General features: G+C 43.3%; 1 protein-coding gene across 1 annotated transcript; it reads right to left on the reverse strand.

Annotated features, from left to right (window-relative positions):
* Nucleotides 1-13,215: 13,215 nt before the first annotated feature.
* On the reverse strand, nt 13,216-14,838 carry LOC309554017 (C2 calcium-dependent domain-containing protein 4C-like). The gene is made up of 2 exons (XM_082255537.1): nt 14,754-14,838; nt 13,216-14,488 (listed from the first exon to the last, which is right to left on the reverse strand). The coding sequence occupies exon 2, from the start codon at nt 14,458-14,460 to the stop codon at nt 13,252-13,254; it is 1,209 nt and encodes a 402-aa protein (XP_082111663.1). The 5' UTR covers nt 14,461-14,488; nt 14,754-14,838; the 3' UTR covers nt 13,216-13,251.
* Between the last annotated feature and the right edge of the window lie 3,120 nt (nt 14,839-17,958).

Here is a 17,958-nt window from a genome sequence, read left to right on the forward strand (position 1 = left end):
GCTAAATCCTGGGTGGCTAAACTCCAACATAAAAATGTATATTAGTGCTAAAGAAAAGGCCTTCAAAAAATACAAGACTGAGGGGTCATTGGCAGCATTTAAGCATTACAAAGAGTGTAGTAAGAAATGTAAAGATGAAATCAGGGCGGCTAAAATAGAACACGAGAGACATATAGCGGAGGAGAGTAAAAAGAACCCCAAGAAGTTTTTTAAGTATATAAACAGTAAGAAAGCGAGGCCAGAACACATTGGCCCCATAAAAGATGACAAAGGAAATATGGCCACTGAGGACAGAGAAAAGGCGGAAGTGTTAAATAATTTCTTCTCTTCAGTCTTCACAAAAGAATCGGGGGGCTACACAAACCTAGCTTGTAAGGCCGAACTAAACAACACACCTCAGGAAATACCGCCATGGCTAACTGTCAGGAAGGTCCTGCCAGGAGACAAGTTGGCAATCGCAGGAAAGGCCCTGCCCCTTGAATTTCCCAAAGCTAATTGGCTAATTGCCAAATGTGAAAGCCCCAGCATGTGAATTGAGTGTGCTGCGCACCTGATGACAGTTAAGCATCAAGAGGCCTATTTAAGCTAGATCTGCTCCCAGGATCAGTGCTGTCTCGTCTACTGCGTTCCGTGCCAGTCCTGCTTCCTGTTACCTGTGTTGCTCCTGAGATCTTGACCCGGCTTGCCTTTGACTACTCCAGTTCTCTGCCTGCACCGACCCCGGCTTGTCCTTTGACCATTCTCCAGTCTCTCCACTTGTACCTGATCTGATCTCTCTGTGTATGACCCGGCTTGTCTGACTCTGCTTACCTTCCAGTATACCTCGAGGCTCTCTAGCTGCTGCATTGATCCAACTACTCCCAGGACACCTGCCTCCGTCTGGAACTCTACGCTACCAGCAGTCCTGCAGCCTGCACGTCCACCGGCACTCGTGCGACTCTGCACTCTGCGCTTCCTGTTTACTCTATCAGGGGCTCTGAGTCAGAGGTGTAAGAGAGGCCTTCCTCCGCACATTCAGGCTCTACCTACCAGGTACGTGACAGTACGAGACAGCCATGTCTGAGCCTGAGCGGGGAACCTCTCCCCTGGATGAATTATGCCTACACCTGGCCGGCCTCACACAGGCCTTCAAGAGCCTGCAGGAAGGTTATACACGGTTGGAGGAACGTGTTCAGACGCTGTCAACACCATCCACAGCTTCTAATGCTGCGTCCTCACCTTCTGCTGGGAACTCTGCACCATCCACAGTTGTGATGCTCCCCCCGGAGCCCAGAGTACCTACCCCCGAAAGATTCTCGGGTGATCGCAGCAAGTTCAGGGCTTTCTGCACCGCTTGCGAACTTTATTTTGCCTTACAGCCCCGCACCTTCTCTCTGGAGACCACGAAAGTTGGGTTTGTCATCTCCCTGCTGCAGGGGGAACCCCAAGCATGGGCTCATCGTCTTCTAGAGCAGAAAGCCTCTTCACTGGACACCCTGTCCTCTTTCTTCAGCGACATGGCCCAGATCTATGAAGACCCTCAGCGAAATACCACTGCAGAAGCCGCACTTCATTCCCTCCAGCAAGGCCACAGAGCGGTCGAGGAATATGTTTCCGATTTCAGGCGTTGGAGTACAGACACAAATTGGAATGATGCGGCACTCCGCTACCAGTTCCGCATGGGCCTTTCAGAAGCCCTAAAGGATGAGCTAGCCAGAGTTGGGGTCCCACACTCGCTGGACGATCTCATAAAGTTATCCATCCAGATTGATCGGAGATTGAGAGAACGCAGGGCGGAGAGATCTGCCGGACCATATCGTCCCGTGTGGATGTTGCCTCGTGTAGCCAACTCACCAGGCCCGGCTTCTTTTGAACCCTCAGCACCTGCTCAGGATGTGCCTGAACCCATGCAGCTTGGCCTACTCCGTCCTTCGCTTACCAACGAGGAACGACAACGCAGGCGACAAGAACAATCTGTGCCTTTACTGTGGGGAACCAGGCCACTATGTGAGAAATTGCCCAGCCAAACTCCGTAAGTGGTTGTCTATCTCTTCTCCCAAGTCCCCAGCCCTGCCAAACAGTTCTTCTCATCTGGTTCTCTCTCTTCTGTTACAGCTTCCAGGAGGAACTATTCAAGTACCGGCTATAATTGATTCCGAGGCCTGCAGCTGCTTCATAGACTTATCCTTTGCCGCTGTACACCGGATACCCTTACAGTCCAAGGCCCGGAAGCTTTCTGTTCATCTGGATAAGGACTGCAGAAAGTATGTGGAGACATGCAACACTTTGGTCCTGTTACCCTTGTTTCGGGCACAAGCATGGGGTCTGCTTCAACCACTGCCAATCCCGGACAGACCATGGAGAATGATCTCAATGGATTTCATCGTGGAACTCCCTCCTTCAGAAGGGTACACAACCATTTATGTAGTCGTTGATCGGCTGTCCAAAATGGCACATTTTCTTCCTATGAAAGGCACACCATCTGCTCTAGAGACAGCACGGATTTTTATCAAGGAGATAGTGAGGCTCCATGGAATCCCAGCTAACATTGTATCTGATCGAGGGGTTCAATTCACCTCAAGGTTTTGGAAAGCCCTCTCAAGAACCCTGGAAATTGACCTATCCTTCTCTTCGGCCTATCACCCCCAAACTAATGGCCAGACGGAAAGGACCAACCAAACCCTGGAGCAATACCTGCGCTGCTTTTCTTCCTTTTCCCAAGATGACTGGATATCATTACTTCCTCTAGCTGAATTTGCCTACAACAATTCCAACCACTCTGCTACCAAACAATCCCCATTCTTTGCCAACTATGGCTTCCACCCATCCTTTCTACCCAGCACTATCACGGAAAGCTCTGTACCAGCTGTGCTAGAAACCGTAACCTTCCTGGAAACCAACAACAAGCTACTACAGGAAACAATAGCCAAGGCACAGGAGTACAACAAAAGAATGTTTGATAGGAAAAAGCGTGGCGAATTAATTCTGGAACCTGGCGATCAAGTGTGGTTATCCACCACCAACTTAAAATTAGCATGTCCATCAAGGAAACTGGGACCTAAGTTTGTGGGGCCATTCCCTGTAAAGAGAAGGATCAATAATGTGGCTTACGAATTGGAATTACCAGCCTCCTTTAGGATCCACCCGGTCTTTCATGTGACCCTTCTGAAACCTGCCTCTCCCAACCCCTTCCCAGAACGAAACTCTGGCCCACCCGAGCCAACAATAGTAGGGGGAGAAGAGGAATATGAAATTGAGGCAATTATGGACTGCAGGAAAAGAGGTAACCAAATCCAGTTCCTGATCAAATGGAAGGGATATGGCCCTGAGGACAATTCTTGGGAACCCGAAAATAACATCCACGCCAGAAGACTCCTTCAGACGTTTAAACGGTCCCATCCTGATAAGATGGCCGAGTTGGGCATCCAGAGGCTGCCCATTGGGAGGGGGCCATGTCAGGAAGGTCCTGCCAGGAGACAAGTTGGCAATCGCAGGCAAGGCCCTGCCCCTTGAATTTCCCAAAGCTAATTGGCTAATTGCCAAATGTGAAAGCCCCAGCATGTGAATTGAGTGTGCTGCGCACCTGATGACAGTTAAGCATCAAGAGGCCTATTTAAGCTAGATCTGCTCCCAGGATCAGTGCTGTCTCGTCTACAGCGTTCCGTGCCAGTCCTGCTTCCTGTTACCTGTGTTGCTCCTGAGATCTTGACCCGGCTTGCCTTTGACTACTCCAGTTCTCTGCCTGCACCGACCCCGGCTTGTCCTTTGACCATTCTCCAGTCTCTCCACTTGTACCTGATCTGATCTCTCTGTGTATGACCCGGCTTGTCTGACTCTGCTTACCTTCCAGTATACCTCGAGGCTCTCTAGCTGCTGCATTGATCCAACTACTCCCAGGACACCTGCCTCCGTCTGGAACTCTACGCTACCAGCAGTCCTGCAGTCTGCACGTCCACCGGCACTCGTGCGACTCTGCACTCTGCGCTTCCTGTTTACTCTATCAGGGGCTCTGAGTCAGAGGTGTAAGAGAGGCCTTCCTCCGCACATTCAGGCTCTACCTACCAGGTACGTGACACTAACAGAAGATAGACTTAAAACTAAACTAGAGAAACTTAACATAAATAAATCACCGGGACCGGATGGTTTGCACCCGAGGGTTCTGAAAGAGCTCAGCCAGGTGATTGCCAGACCATTATTCTTGATCTTTAAGGATAGTTTACAGACGGGTATGGTGCCAGCTGATTGGAAAAAAGCCAACGTGGTACCAATATTTAAAAAGGGGCCGAGATGTATCCCGGGTAACTATAGGCCGGTCAGCCTAACATCTGTAGTCTGCAAGATTTTGGAGGGGATGTTAAGGGACCACATACAAGACTTTAGTAATGAAAACTGTATTATTAGTAGTAATCAGCATGGATTCATGAAAAATCGTTCTTGCCAAACCAATCTTCTAACCTTCTACGATGAAGTGAGCTGCCACCTAGATAAAGGTAAGCCGGTGGATGTGGTGTATCTGGACTTTGCAAAGGCCTTTGACACCGTTCCCCACAAACGCTTACTGTACAAACTAAGGAAGGTAGGTATGGACCATAGGGTGAGTACCTGGATAGAGAACTGGCTCCAGGGGAGAGTCCAGAGGGTGGTGATTAATGGGGAGTACTCGGATTGGGCGGGTGTGGAAAGTGGGGTCCCCCAGGGTTCTGTCCTGGGACCAATCCTGTTTAAGTTATTCATAAATTATCTAGAGGAGGGGATATCTAGTACAATCTCAGTATTTGCGGATGATACTAAACTAAGCATGCCAATATCTTCTATGCAGGTTGTGGAAACCTTACAAGCGGACCTGAACAAAATAACGGGGTGGGCAACTACATGGCAGATGAGGTTTAATGTTGAAAAATGTAAAGTAATGCACTTGGGGGCCAGAAACCAGAAAGCAAGCTACTCACTAGGGGGGGAACCTCTGGGTGAGTCTAGGATGGAAAGGGACCTGGGGGTACTGGTAGACAACAGGCTTGGCAGTGGCATGCAATGCCAAGCCGCTGCAAGCAAAGCCAACAGAATACTGGGATGTATAAAAAAGGGGATTCACTCCAGAAATAAAGAGATTATTCTCCCGCTCTACAAGACTCTGGTCCAGCCACATTTGGAGTATGCTGTCCAGTTCTGGGCACCGGTCCTCAGGAAGGATGTGCTGGAATTGGAAAGAGTCCAGAGAAGGGCAACAAAAATAATTAGGGGAATGGAGGACATCAGCTATGAGGAAAGACTACAAGCACTGAACTTATTCTCTCTGGAGAAGAGACGATTGAGGGGGGATATGATATCAATGTACAAATACTGTACTGGCGACCCTAGCATAAGGAACAAACTATTCAGAGTAAGAGAATACAATAAGACACGTGGCCATTCACTAAAACTAGAGGAAAGGCGGTTTAACCTTAAAATGCGTAAGGGGTTCTTCACTGTAAGAGCGGTAAGGATGTGGAATTCTCTTCCACAAGCAGTCGTATCAGCTGGGAGCATTGATAGTTTCAAAAAACTATTAGATGGGCACCTTGGAGACCACAACATACAGGGGTACACAATGTACGGTTAAAAGCAAACACACACACATCATAGGTTGAACTGGATGGACTGATGTCTTTTTTCAACCTCACTAACTATGTAACTATGTAACTATGTAACTATGTTATTGCCTTAAGTACTATATAAGGGTCCTTTCACACAAGCGTCGTCAAAACAACAAGGCATAAAAACTGAATACTTTTAAATCATTCTTCAGTTCAGTTTACATCACTATATATTTGCTTTTCACATGCCTGTTTATTAATTGTTGAACGGAAAAGTCATAGGCAGAAAAAAGTATCAACAAAAAAATATATTTTCCTGCCTAAAGGCTGGCTTAGACACAAGAACTTGAATGGACAACATCTGTTCACATTTGTTTCATGTCTGCAAAAACAAAAAAAGAGGCAAACCTTTTACATTGTTTTCTGCAAACTCAAATGGACTTGGATGTCAGCAGATAATTATATCTGTTCACTTACAAACATACACTATGGTTCAGTCTGAATCCATCTGAAAAACTGACAGGTGGATCTAGACAGAAAGCCTTTTCTAAAGGGCCCTAAGGAAGCTCTTAGCTCAAGCAAGATGACTACATATAAAACTAGTTCCTGTCCCTGTTCCTAGGGGCCTGTTCCTGTGACTTCGCTCCTGATCCATTTTCTGATTCCATTGACAACTTGGCTTGTCACTGACAATGATTCCTGCTGCCTTTACCAACCTCCAACTATTCTTGATATTCTCTGTTTGCTGTAAGTCTCCGTCTTCTTACTTTTCTGACCACAATCTCATCTCACATTTCTGTACTTCATTTTACACCTGACAGATGTTGCTAGTCTGAGTGTATCCAAGGGACACAACCTGGAAGTTTTCCTGCAGCAAACCCTAGGCTTCTTAGATCCTGTGGTGACACAAAGTAACTCTCAGGTTTGATGCCCACATGGAGAGATCCCTATGATGAAAGCTCCTGGATAAGATAACAGGCTTCCTGTGATGAATAATGGGACCATTGGGCGAAAGCGGTCTATGAAGAAGATGGGGGTTGCATCTTGGACACCTGCATTTAGACAGCACTCAGGGAGCATGCTTTGATTCTTTGGTCATGCAAAGTACCTCTCAAGTATTATGCTCACATGAAGAGTCTCTGTGGAGATGAGTCCTGGAGAAGATGAAAGGCTTCCTGTGATGTGTTATGAGAAAATTGGGTGAAAGCTGGTCTATGAGGAAGATGGGGTTGCATCTTGGACACCCACATTAAGACAGCACTTAGGGAGCATGCTTTCATTTTGTAGTGACTCAAAGTATCTCTCAGGTATTATGCTCACATGAAGAGTCTCTATGGAGAAGACTCCTGGAGAAGATAGGAGGCTTCCTGTCATAAGTAATGGGACCATTGGGTGAAAGCTGGTCTATAAAGAAGATAAGGATTGCATCTTGGACACCCCCATTCAGACAGCACTCAGGGAGCATGCTTTGATTCTTTGGTCACGCAAAGTACCTCTCAAGTATTATGCTCACATGAAGAGTCTCTATGGAGATGAGTCCTGGAAAAGATGAAAGGCTTCCTGTGATGTGTAATGAGAAAATTGGGGGAAAGCTGGTCTATGAGGAAGATGGGGGCTGCATCTTGGACACCCACATTCAGACAGCACTTAGGGAGCATACTTTCATTTTGTAGTGACTCAAAGTATCTCTCAGGTATTATGCTCACATGAAGAGTCTCTATGGAGAAGACTCCTGGAAAAGATAAGAGGCTTCCCGTGATAAGTAATGGGTCCATTGGGTGTAAGCTGGTCTAAAAAGAAGATGGGGATTGCATCTTGGACACCCCCATTCAGACAGCACTCAAAGGACGCAAAGTACCTCTCATGTATTATGCTCACATGAAGAGTCTCTATGGAGAAGACTTCTGGAGAAGATGAGAGGCTTCCCGTGATGAGTAACGAGACCATTGGTCCAGCTGGTCTATGAAGAAGAGGGAAATATGACCAGACACCTCTGATGCTGGCACATATGGGTGAAAAGAATAGTGATTGATCAAAATGATCTAACACGGTACAGACTGATGCAGTCTTTTAGTGCCTAAAGCCATCAGAATGATTTCCTAATCCGCCTTCATTCAGTGCCAATCGTTTCCTATCCCTTGCCACATGGGTTCTGTGGCTGAATAAAACCAGATACGTTTTTACTGAATCACTTAATGGAATCAATATAAGTAAAATATTTCTGAACTTAACCAGGATAATTTGTCAACTCTTTCACTCACTGGAATTGCACATATGGTATTCCTTATGTGCAATTCTACTTTTACCTACTTGAAAGCAAATTTCAACAAAAGCACTGTGGATGTCTCATATTTAGGTAACATAAGAAAGAATATAAAAAAAATATATTGGCTTAAGTGAGAGGAAATGGGTATCTCGACTGTATAATGACAGTGTCATTATTTCACGTTGGGTTATTGTACAAAACGTGACCTGGTGTAATTAACAGGGGCACGTGCTTAATCATATGAAAGTGTTTACATTGTGTTAAAAATATTTGTATTATAAGGACGTTCCTTCACTGGGGTAAATAACGTCACATGTTCATTTGGTGGCACGGTACATAGTTACATAGTTAGTCTGGTTGAAAAAAGACCCAAGTCCATTGTGTTCAACCCACAGAGAAAAAAAAATGGCATTCAGTCATGGTAGTGTTTTTTTTTTAACTTGTGCATGGTTGCTTCCCTAATCGACTGCCTTCTGTACCTGTTTTATACTTTGCCTGTTATTTGAAGTTTATGTTCTGTTGTACTTTGTTGCATGCCTTTAAAGCGTAACTCCACTTTTGTTGAGAAAAAAACACTCCCCTCGGGGTGATCTATGCAAATTACAAGGATATTAACAAACTTTGTTGCAGATTCTTACCTTTTGTTATTCTGAAGAAATCATTGTTTGTTCCTCTGTGCCTCCGTGCTGTGTAGGTCAAATGGGAGTGGTTTCATAATTATCAATCAGCTGAGGCAGCTGCAGGGCTCTAAAGAGGAAAGTTTCTGGGCCTGCATCCCTTTAGACGTGTTCCTATTGGGATTAAATCATCAAAAATGACATTTGTGTTGCAGGGGATGCCTGAAATCTGACTTGAATCTTAGGCGGACTTCTGGGAAAATTGGTGAGCCAATCACACAAGCAGTAAATGATGTTTCTGGGGTGTGGTCAATACACATTCTGTGTACAGAAAAGCTCCACGTAGCCATATTGCATTGCATTTTCAGAAATTTACAGTAGCTGCATATTGAAAAGGAAAGGCAATTTTTAATAATATTCATTTACAATATGATTTAGTTCGCAATCGTATACGCTATATTGTTTTTTCTTTATTTTCTATTTTTTTCCCCCACGAAAGTGGAGTTACCCTTTGAATAAAACATTTTTAAAAATGGCATGGTTATAGGGAAAAACACAATAAGAAGAAAACCAAGTGCTAGAAAAAGTTCAAAGTGCAGGTAAACCCCAACGATTAGCTTCTTTTTCTGGCTCCCTTTTGGTCTGTTAAATACACCAACATATAACTGAGTAGCCTAGAATGGCAGTGCTGTTCCTCTATAGATACAGTATGGTTAGTGAGCATTGTCACCCTGGGACAGAAGGTGTGTTATTGGTAGGATCACCAAGTAAAATTGAAGGCTACAAATCCTGAAAAAAAAAAAAAAAAAGAAAACCAATGCAGCCACCAGATCTAAGGACAGATATGTTGCAATTTATTATATCTTTGTTCTGTGTCTTCGTCTGGAGGGATTAGTATGATACAGTATACATTTGAATTGTGGCTAAAGTTATAGAACAGCAAGGGGACACAGTAGGTCACTTTAAATACAGTAAACCCCCGCTCCATCGCGGTTCAGTTTTTGCAGTCCCCGTATATTGCGTTTTTTTTTTGTAATGTTATTTTACTATATAAATCATTAAAGATGAAATATTTTTGTGTTTTCCATAGCTCTTGCTATGTCTCTCAGTATCTTTTATGTGTTTAAATGAGTTTCTATTGTTTTAAAAGTGTGTTTAAAGACCTTAATGCTTTTACATGTACAGTGATAGTAAAAAAAACATGCCTACAATGCATTTTAATAGGGTTTTTCTATTTCCTGGATTTTCACTTTTCGTGGCTGGGTCCGGAACGTAACCCCCGCAATGGAGGGGGGTTTACTGTATTTGTTCCAGGACAGTATGCCAGGTAAGTTAGGATATTGATCAGTTGTTCCTAATTCCTAATTTTATAAATACCAAAACCTGCATTAAACCAGAAGTGAACTATTGAAAAGACCCACATTTAGGTCAAATAGAACATTCATTTGATTTTCTGAGCTTTTGTGGGGTCAACTCAACACTTGTTTTCGCCTATAGTGACAAGAAAATGTAAAGGAGCAGGAGGAAAGCTTTTCTCGAATGATCAAATTTCTAAGACCTCATGCACACTGGGCATTTAGCCCCGGTGAAGGATACTCCGGGGTTTAGGTGCAGATGGAAGGCTCTTGGGGTTCTCGAATTTAATCAGTCTTGGGTGCAGTCACAGGTGTAAATGCATCCTTAAAACGGAATTTCACCCAAAAGGGGAAGTTCTGCTTGTATGCATTACCCCCCCCCCCCCCCCCCACTGTCACATTTTTCACTTTTTTTGGGGGGGCTGGATTCTGGTTTTGACAGGTATCCATTCCCGTTTCTGGTTAGGTGGGCCGCAGTGATTTGAGCCAGAAGTTCAGCCTCCCCTCCTTCCCCTGCAGCCCCCTGTGACACACTACAGGTCCCAGAAGACTGCGGGACCATTCACAAAGTGCAGTGCAGCGCAGCTCCCGTATGCGCATTAGGAGCCTGGCTGTGAAGCTGCAAGACTTCTTTACTGGTTTTCCTTACTTAAAATGCTGATGCCTGAACCCAAAGTTTATTGAAGTATCGGCTTGGGTGAGGACTTTGCTTGATCCCTGGACAGGTAAGTGTCCAGTGTTTGTAGCTTCATTTGGGGGGGGGGGGTTCTCATTAAACTCTATGAGAGGCTGACAGCTGCTACAGCTGGATGAGTCTGGATAGTGCACCAAGCGGTACTAACATTTAGGGGAGTATGTCTCCAGGTATGAGTGCCCAGAATGTAAGCAGACATTATTATTATCATTATTGGTCAAATCATGCAACTCTTGGCCGACAACACTGGGTTTAGCGCCTCTATGGGGTTGCACAAAGACTATTTCAATAACCACGCTAGCCATAGTCTTAGTAGTAAGAAGCAGCAGAATTGTATACTTACTAAGAGGCTGACAGCTGATATAGCTGGACGGGTCTGGACAGTGCACCAAGCGGTACTAACATTTAGGGGAATATATCTCCAGGTATGAGTGCCCAGAATGTAAGCAGACATTATTATTATTATCATTATTGGTCAAATCATGCAACTCTTGGCCAACAACACCGGGTTTAGTACCTCCTATGGGGTTGCACAAAGACTATTTCAATAACCGCGCTAGCCATAGTCTTAGGAGCAAGAAGCGGCAGAATTTCATACTCACTGTATACAATGGTACATTGTTATCCTCTCAGAAATGGTAACTTACGTATGATTATATTTACACATACAGATATTTGCGTTGAATGCTGGTATTTGGTGTTTGGTTTGGTGTTTAGGCGATATAATTTACCATCAACAATTGTAGCCCAAGCTGATAAACCTAAGTTTATCTCATCAAGTATTATTATGTCAATGTAAAGATACTTTTTCGACAAAGCTTTATTGATATGTCTGCAAAGGTATGACTTGATCCAGGTATAAGCCCTTTATACATAGTGGCTTCAGATATGTGTAGATGACATGTTGTATGTGCTTAAATTGCGTAAAATGCAATAAAAAATATTTAAATGAAAATCACTGCATTATACTTTTTAGTAGTCAAGACTTGAGAACATTCATCTACTTTATATCAAGGAAACCTGCACTGAAGGAATATAGAGGCTGGTATTGCTGACCTCTCCTAAAAATAGTAGTTTCCTGGCTGTCATGTTAAACCACTGGCTTCAGAACTGATCCACTGATACAAAACAATTAACTGATTTGAACTTTTTGATTTTATTATGACTTTCCTGATCTACACAATTGTTCTGGGTCAGTCTATCAAAGTATTGGAAGAGCTAGCAAAGCCACTATCTTTATATATATATATATATATATTTAAAGATAGTGGCTTTGCTAACTCTTCCAATATTTTGATAGACTGATATATATATATATATAAAAGAAATGGTCACAGCCCCCCTATGCACACTATGCTCACTGCAGGATTACTTTAATTGTGTCACCTTTGACATATGTGATGTGTGAAGGCTTCCTAGGCACTTGGTTTTTGTTTTGAGTCTGGTTGATAAGGGTTAATATAGCGTTACTAAGTGATTGTGTCCATGCCGCCTCCTCGTGAATATGGATGATACGCGTGGAAGGAAAATCCAGACTGCAGTTTATTATTAGGCAGGAAAATAACATAGTGAGCTTCACCTCTGTCAATATTTACTTCCCGCTTATAAATCTTACGCCACAGACACACACACAGGAGCTAACGCAGATTTACGAGGCCTGCCACATGAATAATCTTCATGTGTCGTGCATTGACTACCTTTTTTGTTTCCATATAATGCAAAACCAACATAACTGCAACATCAGAGATAATGTACACCACCAACAGATGTTAAAGCATGCTGCTGAAAGAAATTGTTTTTTAAATAGTTTATTAGTTAAAACATACAAAAATAGATGATATTCTTTACAGGTTGTCTTCATGTAATATATTCATTCTGACACATCTTTAGAGATTTTTACATTAAATGGATAATAAAAAATAAAATGTAAAGACATATAATAATATTAAAAAAATAAATAAATATACAAACATACATTTTACAAGATTATTGATGTGCAAATATTACTTCCCAATTACAGGCTGGCACAGTTACATACATGTACATGTTTTTTTTCAGCATGTTGGCTCTATAAATAATTATAGTAGCATAGTATAAGCAGGCAAGCCAAGGGCAACAGGGCTATCAAACACTTTTTATTAGCAGCTGGAACAAGTGTATAGTTAGAACGAGCAAGGTCATCTACAAAATGAAAATGACTCTTAAATGGGCTTAGCCCAGCTATGCCTCTTCAGCTGTACTGAAACTATAGGGCCAAGCCTGCACATGGCAAGGCTTGCTGGGTTATGTGGTTAATCTACAGCTGCAGAGCCACAAATTGCTCATCCAAAAACAGAACACTACACTGCCAGCAAAATACATATGGAGATTACCTTTGTTTTTGACCATGAATACAAAAGTAACAAATGACGTAGATGTTGATACACCAATATTTAGCAGATAATTCATAAGACTGAATAACACTTGTAGAAGGTGACTCTCCTTTAAAATAGTAGTTCATACTAAGCACCAACCTACCCGCACATGTAAAAATGCCAGGCTACAAGTGTTATTTATAGCCCTAAATTTGACATCTTTAAACACTACATTGTTAAATAAATGATATAAGTTAAATTAGTACCCTTTATGAGATCTTTTAAAAGGACTCAATAAATATTTAGGATAAATGTCCATTTTTTTTACTGCCTAAGTCAGTTAACAGCAATAATGAATTTGTTCGTAGCTTGGGTTAAAAATGCCTTGAAGTGTTAAATATTGTTTCTTTTCTTTACAGGGATAAGATGCTAAGTAAAGGAAGTTCACTTTGGCCCAAGACACAGTCTCTCTTTATTCCAAACGCTTTGTTGATGGCTTTAATCTTAAGGCAGCAGCTGTGAAGTTTTGTGGGTGGCAAGTTCTCAAAGAAAAAGTCCTCATTAAAGATTGGGTTCCTGCTCCTTCTTATAACAGTGCTTCGCTGCTTCTGCTGCTTCCCAGGAGTAATAGAGAGTGCCACAAAGCAATTTATTGTTTTTGGGTCAGTATGCACATTGTAAAGTCCTTCTATGCTGATGAGTCGAACACGTAGCCTCTGTGCTGCATCACAATATTCTGTAGATAAACGTAGAGAAGCCCCATTCTCAAGCAACACTGTGTTTTCGGCTACAAAGCTACCTCTTGAATACAGAAGATCCATTGGAAACACAGAATCCATCATCCCATCAGAAACTCTACGAATGATATTTGGGCTGCTGTCTGTGGAGCTGCACTCATCAGCTGATAGTGAGTTGTTTCTGGATAGCCTTCCTTTTTTCTTCAATGCTCTAGAAAACAGCCTGTCCTGACTGATGGCTTTTAGTAAAGAGGAACCCCGTGGTAGAGATCTCTGAAGCAGAGGGGAACTAAATGGAGAAGAGTCTGTTGAAGAGGACGTTTCGCTGTCCAAGGTTCCAGAACGACTTAGTGTCCTTAGCTTTAATGCCTTGAAGCTGCCATAAGATGTTGTCCTTTGACAAGTGGTGGTTAGAGAGCGAGGTCTTTGTAACAGAATTGAAAGGCTGGCAGGGTCATCATGGAAAAGAGATTCTTTCCTTCTGGTGTTGGGGCTTTCCAGCAAGGTGCAGAATCCATAGGAAGTATGGGCCTTAGGAAGATGTGGTAGGGACAAAGCTGCTTGTGCCTGAGGATCTGCATTTGTATTTTCATCCTCCATAGGCTCATCTGCACTGTCCACTTGTATGATATGTGTCTCTGGTGCATTAAAGGCTCCATAAGTAGCTCTTCTAAGGTCTGGTACAGACCTGTAAAGTGACTTCAGTCTTACTCCTCTTTGAGTTGAAAGTAGTGGAGGAATACAAAACTCTGGAATTCTGTCCGGGGTTAGGACATTGAGACAAGGTATAGGACGCTGCTTTTTATCCATGACTGCCCCTTTCATTGTCAGGTCAGACACTTGTCCGTGCATGTCAGGTACCTTCAACTTGTCCAACAACCACATATGTCCAGGTATGAGAAATACAATGATCCTGTAATAATAAGATACAATTAGGAATGGCAAGCTTTGTACAGCAATTCGTAATATGACATACACTGTTTAAAATTCAATAGATGAAGTCAAATGTGAAACAGCAGAACTGGATACAGAATTTTCTATATAGAGAAGTTATTTAGGTATTGCTATTTTAGATTATGATAAATTCACAGTTTAAAAAATATAATAACATACAGTAGTTACTTGCTAAACAGTCTGCTACTATTTTCTAAATAAACTGTTAATGTGGAAGTAATTACCTGCTGCAATGATGAAGTCACTCAAAAACAGCTCCTGTACGATTTAGTTCTGGATAACAAAGAAATCTGTGCTGTTGTAGCCTCAAGCATTCAGTGAGCTCTGCTGCCTTCCTCACCGGCTTTTATAGCTGAATTGGGTTTGTTCCAACAAATCAGCAGCAAGTGGGTGGCGTAGCTCTTCTACTGGAAAGGGACACAAGGAAATGTAGTGACACAACAGAGCTTTGTGATACAAACAGCACACACACCATCAGGTCTTTAATAACAACAGACGTTTCCTGCACTTGTTAAAATATGGCAAGTGAGAAAAATGACTACCTTGTTCCAGTATGAACATATGATGAATCCTTTACAAATGCCAATCTATTTATCCATTCAGTGTCTCTTAAGAAAAAAAAACAGTGTATAGAAGGCAACACCAGTAGATAGATCTTAATCTAGAAGATAAAAGTTTATAGAGGTGGCGAGACTAGTTTCTGTATTGTATAGTATAATGTCAGCGGCAATGTCTGGATATAAGCTCAGGAATTAGTGATTTGTGTCATTAGAAGGGCATAACTTGCCTCAAATGGGGCAAATTATAGACGAGTTGTTTTTTTCAGGTGAAGGAAAAAAAAAAAGAACAGATTTCTTCATCCACACAAACGAGGTGGATGTAGTGTAGGCAGGTTGATGTGCCTATGTAAGCTGCTGGCCCAAGCTGGGGAATGGGTTAACCACTTAAGCCCCAGCCCTATTTCGGACACTTTTTGTTTACAAGTTAAAACCAGTATTTTTTCCTAGAAAACTACTTAGAACCCCCAAACATTATATATATATATATTTTTTTAGCAAAGACTCTGGAGAATAAAATGTCGGTCATTGCAAAATTTTTTGTCACGCGGTATTTGCGCAGCGGTCTTTAAAACCCCATTTTTTTGGAAAAAATCTGAAAAATCACATTTCACTGCATTTAAAAAATACTAAACAGTAAAGTTAGCCCATTTTTTTTGTATATTGTGAAAGATGATGTCACGCCGAGTAAATAGATACCCAACATGTTACAGTTTAAAATTGCGCCCCCCCCCCGTGGGATGATGACAAACTACGGTCAATAGAGATCTCAATCTGCTCTTTTGTGTAGTGTAGCTCTTTTTTTTTAATTATTGCCCACGCTCTGACGGTTGCGGCGATACCTCACATGTGGGGTTTGAACAGCGATTTCATTCGCGGCTCGACTTGCGTATACTTCTTTTTTTGTGCGCGAGCTAGCGGTGACGGGGGCGGCTAAATTTTTTATTTTTTTTTCCTATTTATTTTTTCTTTTTTTTAAACTTTATTACAGTTTTTTTTAAAAAAAAAAATCTGATCACTTTTATTGCTGTCACAAGCAATGTAAACATCCCTTGTGACACCAATATGTAGTGACAGGTACACTTTATGGAGGGATCGAGGGTCTAAAAGACCCTAGACCCCTCCACTACACTTCCCTGTATGCAAAACGCTGAAAACGGCATTTTTGCATACAGACGTTTTTCAAATCTGCCGCCTTTTGCAGCACAGTAACCCAGAATTGACGTCATGGACGCCGCCTCCGGGTTACGTCATCGGAGACCCGATCAATGCCGTTTCCGGCATTCATCGGGACTCCATCCAGCCGGCGGACGTGCCGGCTGGGTGCTCGGGGCTCCCGGTGGGACGGGAGCCCCGAGCAAAGCCACGGAAGGCGGTGGAGGGGGGGGGACTTCCCCTCCCGCCCCCCGGGTAACGATCGAGCGGCTCCCGAGCCGCATCGGTCATTACCGACGGAAAGCCGACCGTCGGCTTCAAACCACGGTACCGGGATGATGCCTCTAACTAGAGGCATCATCCCGGTATAACCCTGCAAAGTGTACCGACGTACCGGTACGTTAGAATGCGGTAAGTGGTTAAAGCAGAGCTCCAGCCCTCCACCCCCCCCCACCAAAAAATTAAAAGTCAGCAGCTACAAATACTATAGCTGCTGACTTTTAATATTAGGATTCTTACCTGTCCAGGAATCCCATGATGTCAGCACCCCAGCCAATCAATGTACTCACGGGTGCTGCCACCGCTGTTTCTTGCAAGGGAAACCGACAGTAAAGCCTTGCGGCTTCACAGCCGGTTCCCATCTGGGCATGTCCAAAGCGTGCTGCGCTTTGTGAATGGCCTGGTGACTGGGAAAGAAGGAGGGGCCAAACTTCCGCGTGACTTAGACGCAGCAAATTCACCCAGAAGTGGGAGCGTGTACCTGTTAAAAACAGGTACCGGCTCCCCCCGAAAGGTGCCAAATGTGGCAGCTGAGGGGAGGAGGCAGCAAACAAGCTGAGCTTTTCCTTTTCGATGGAGCTCCGCTTTAGGTGTTTCTTGCTTAGTTCCCATGCTTTTGGACCTAGCCAGCCCACCTGTGCTATAAAAAGGGGGGGAAGGTTCAAAAAAGGTGGATTGCCATGGGTCCAAGTGAGTTCCAGCATCACCTGTGAGCACATTTCTGGCGCTACCGAAGAAACCGCTGTTTTCAGAAAGAGATCCAAGTCATGGACAATGGTGTTACATAATCTCACCTCATGGAGGTATGCCTGGGCCATTACTATTAAACTGTTATGCTGCATCTCTGCAGTAAAATTACTTTAAATGTCCTGAGCCTGGTCTAAAGTTATTCAAAGGGGTGCATGTTAGTTCCGGCATATCCATAAGAACCTGGGTCTGGAAAGCACTACGGGTTAAAAAGTAACACTGTTATACTGATCAGTGGCTGCAGCCTTATTGACATAAGTTTTACAATTAGTCCATTCCATTAAAAACGATCTATTGATCAACAATGTCGAACAGAGATGGCCAAACAGTGATCAAACTTCAGTTGGTCCCTGCTGAACTGGCTGAATTTTGATCCGTTTATGACCAGCTCCTGACTTAGTACAGTGAGGGCATTATAACAATTGCATGGAGTAATACCAATGTGAGCCACAATAATGTTAGGCAGGCCATACATGGTTCAAATCTTGGCCGGTTCAGCAGGAACCGGCCAAGATTCAAACCGTGTATAGGCAGGCTGAATGTACCAAATTGATTGATCGATTAACTTTGGTATAACCAGCATGCCAGGTCTTACCAACGATTATTGCTAGCGGCTGCTAAAGCCACTAGCAATAATCACTGTCTTCTCCCGGCAGGGACGGCTTCCCCCACCCTTCCCTGCCCGGAGACA

The sequence above is a fragment of the Pelophylax lessonae genome (assembly GCF_965119305.1).
Source record: "Pelophylax lessonae genome assembly, chromosome: 4".
Classification (NCBI taxonomy): Eukaryota; Metazoa; Chordata; class Amphibia; order Anura; family Ranidae; genus Pelophylax; species Pelophylax lessonae.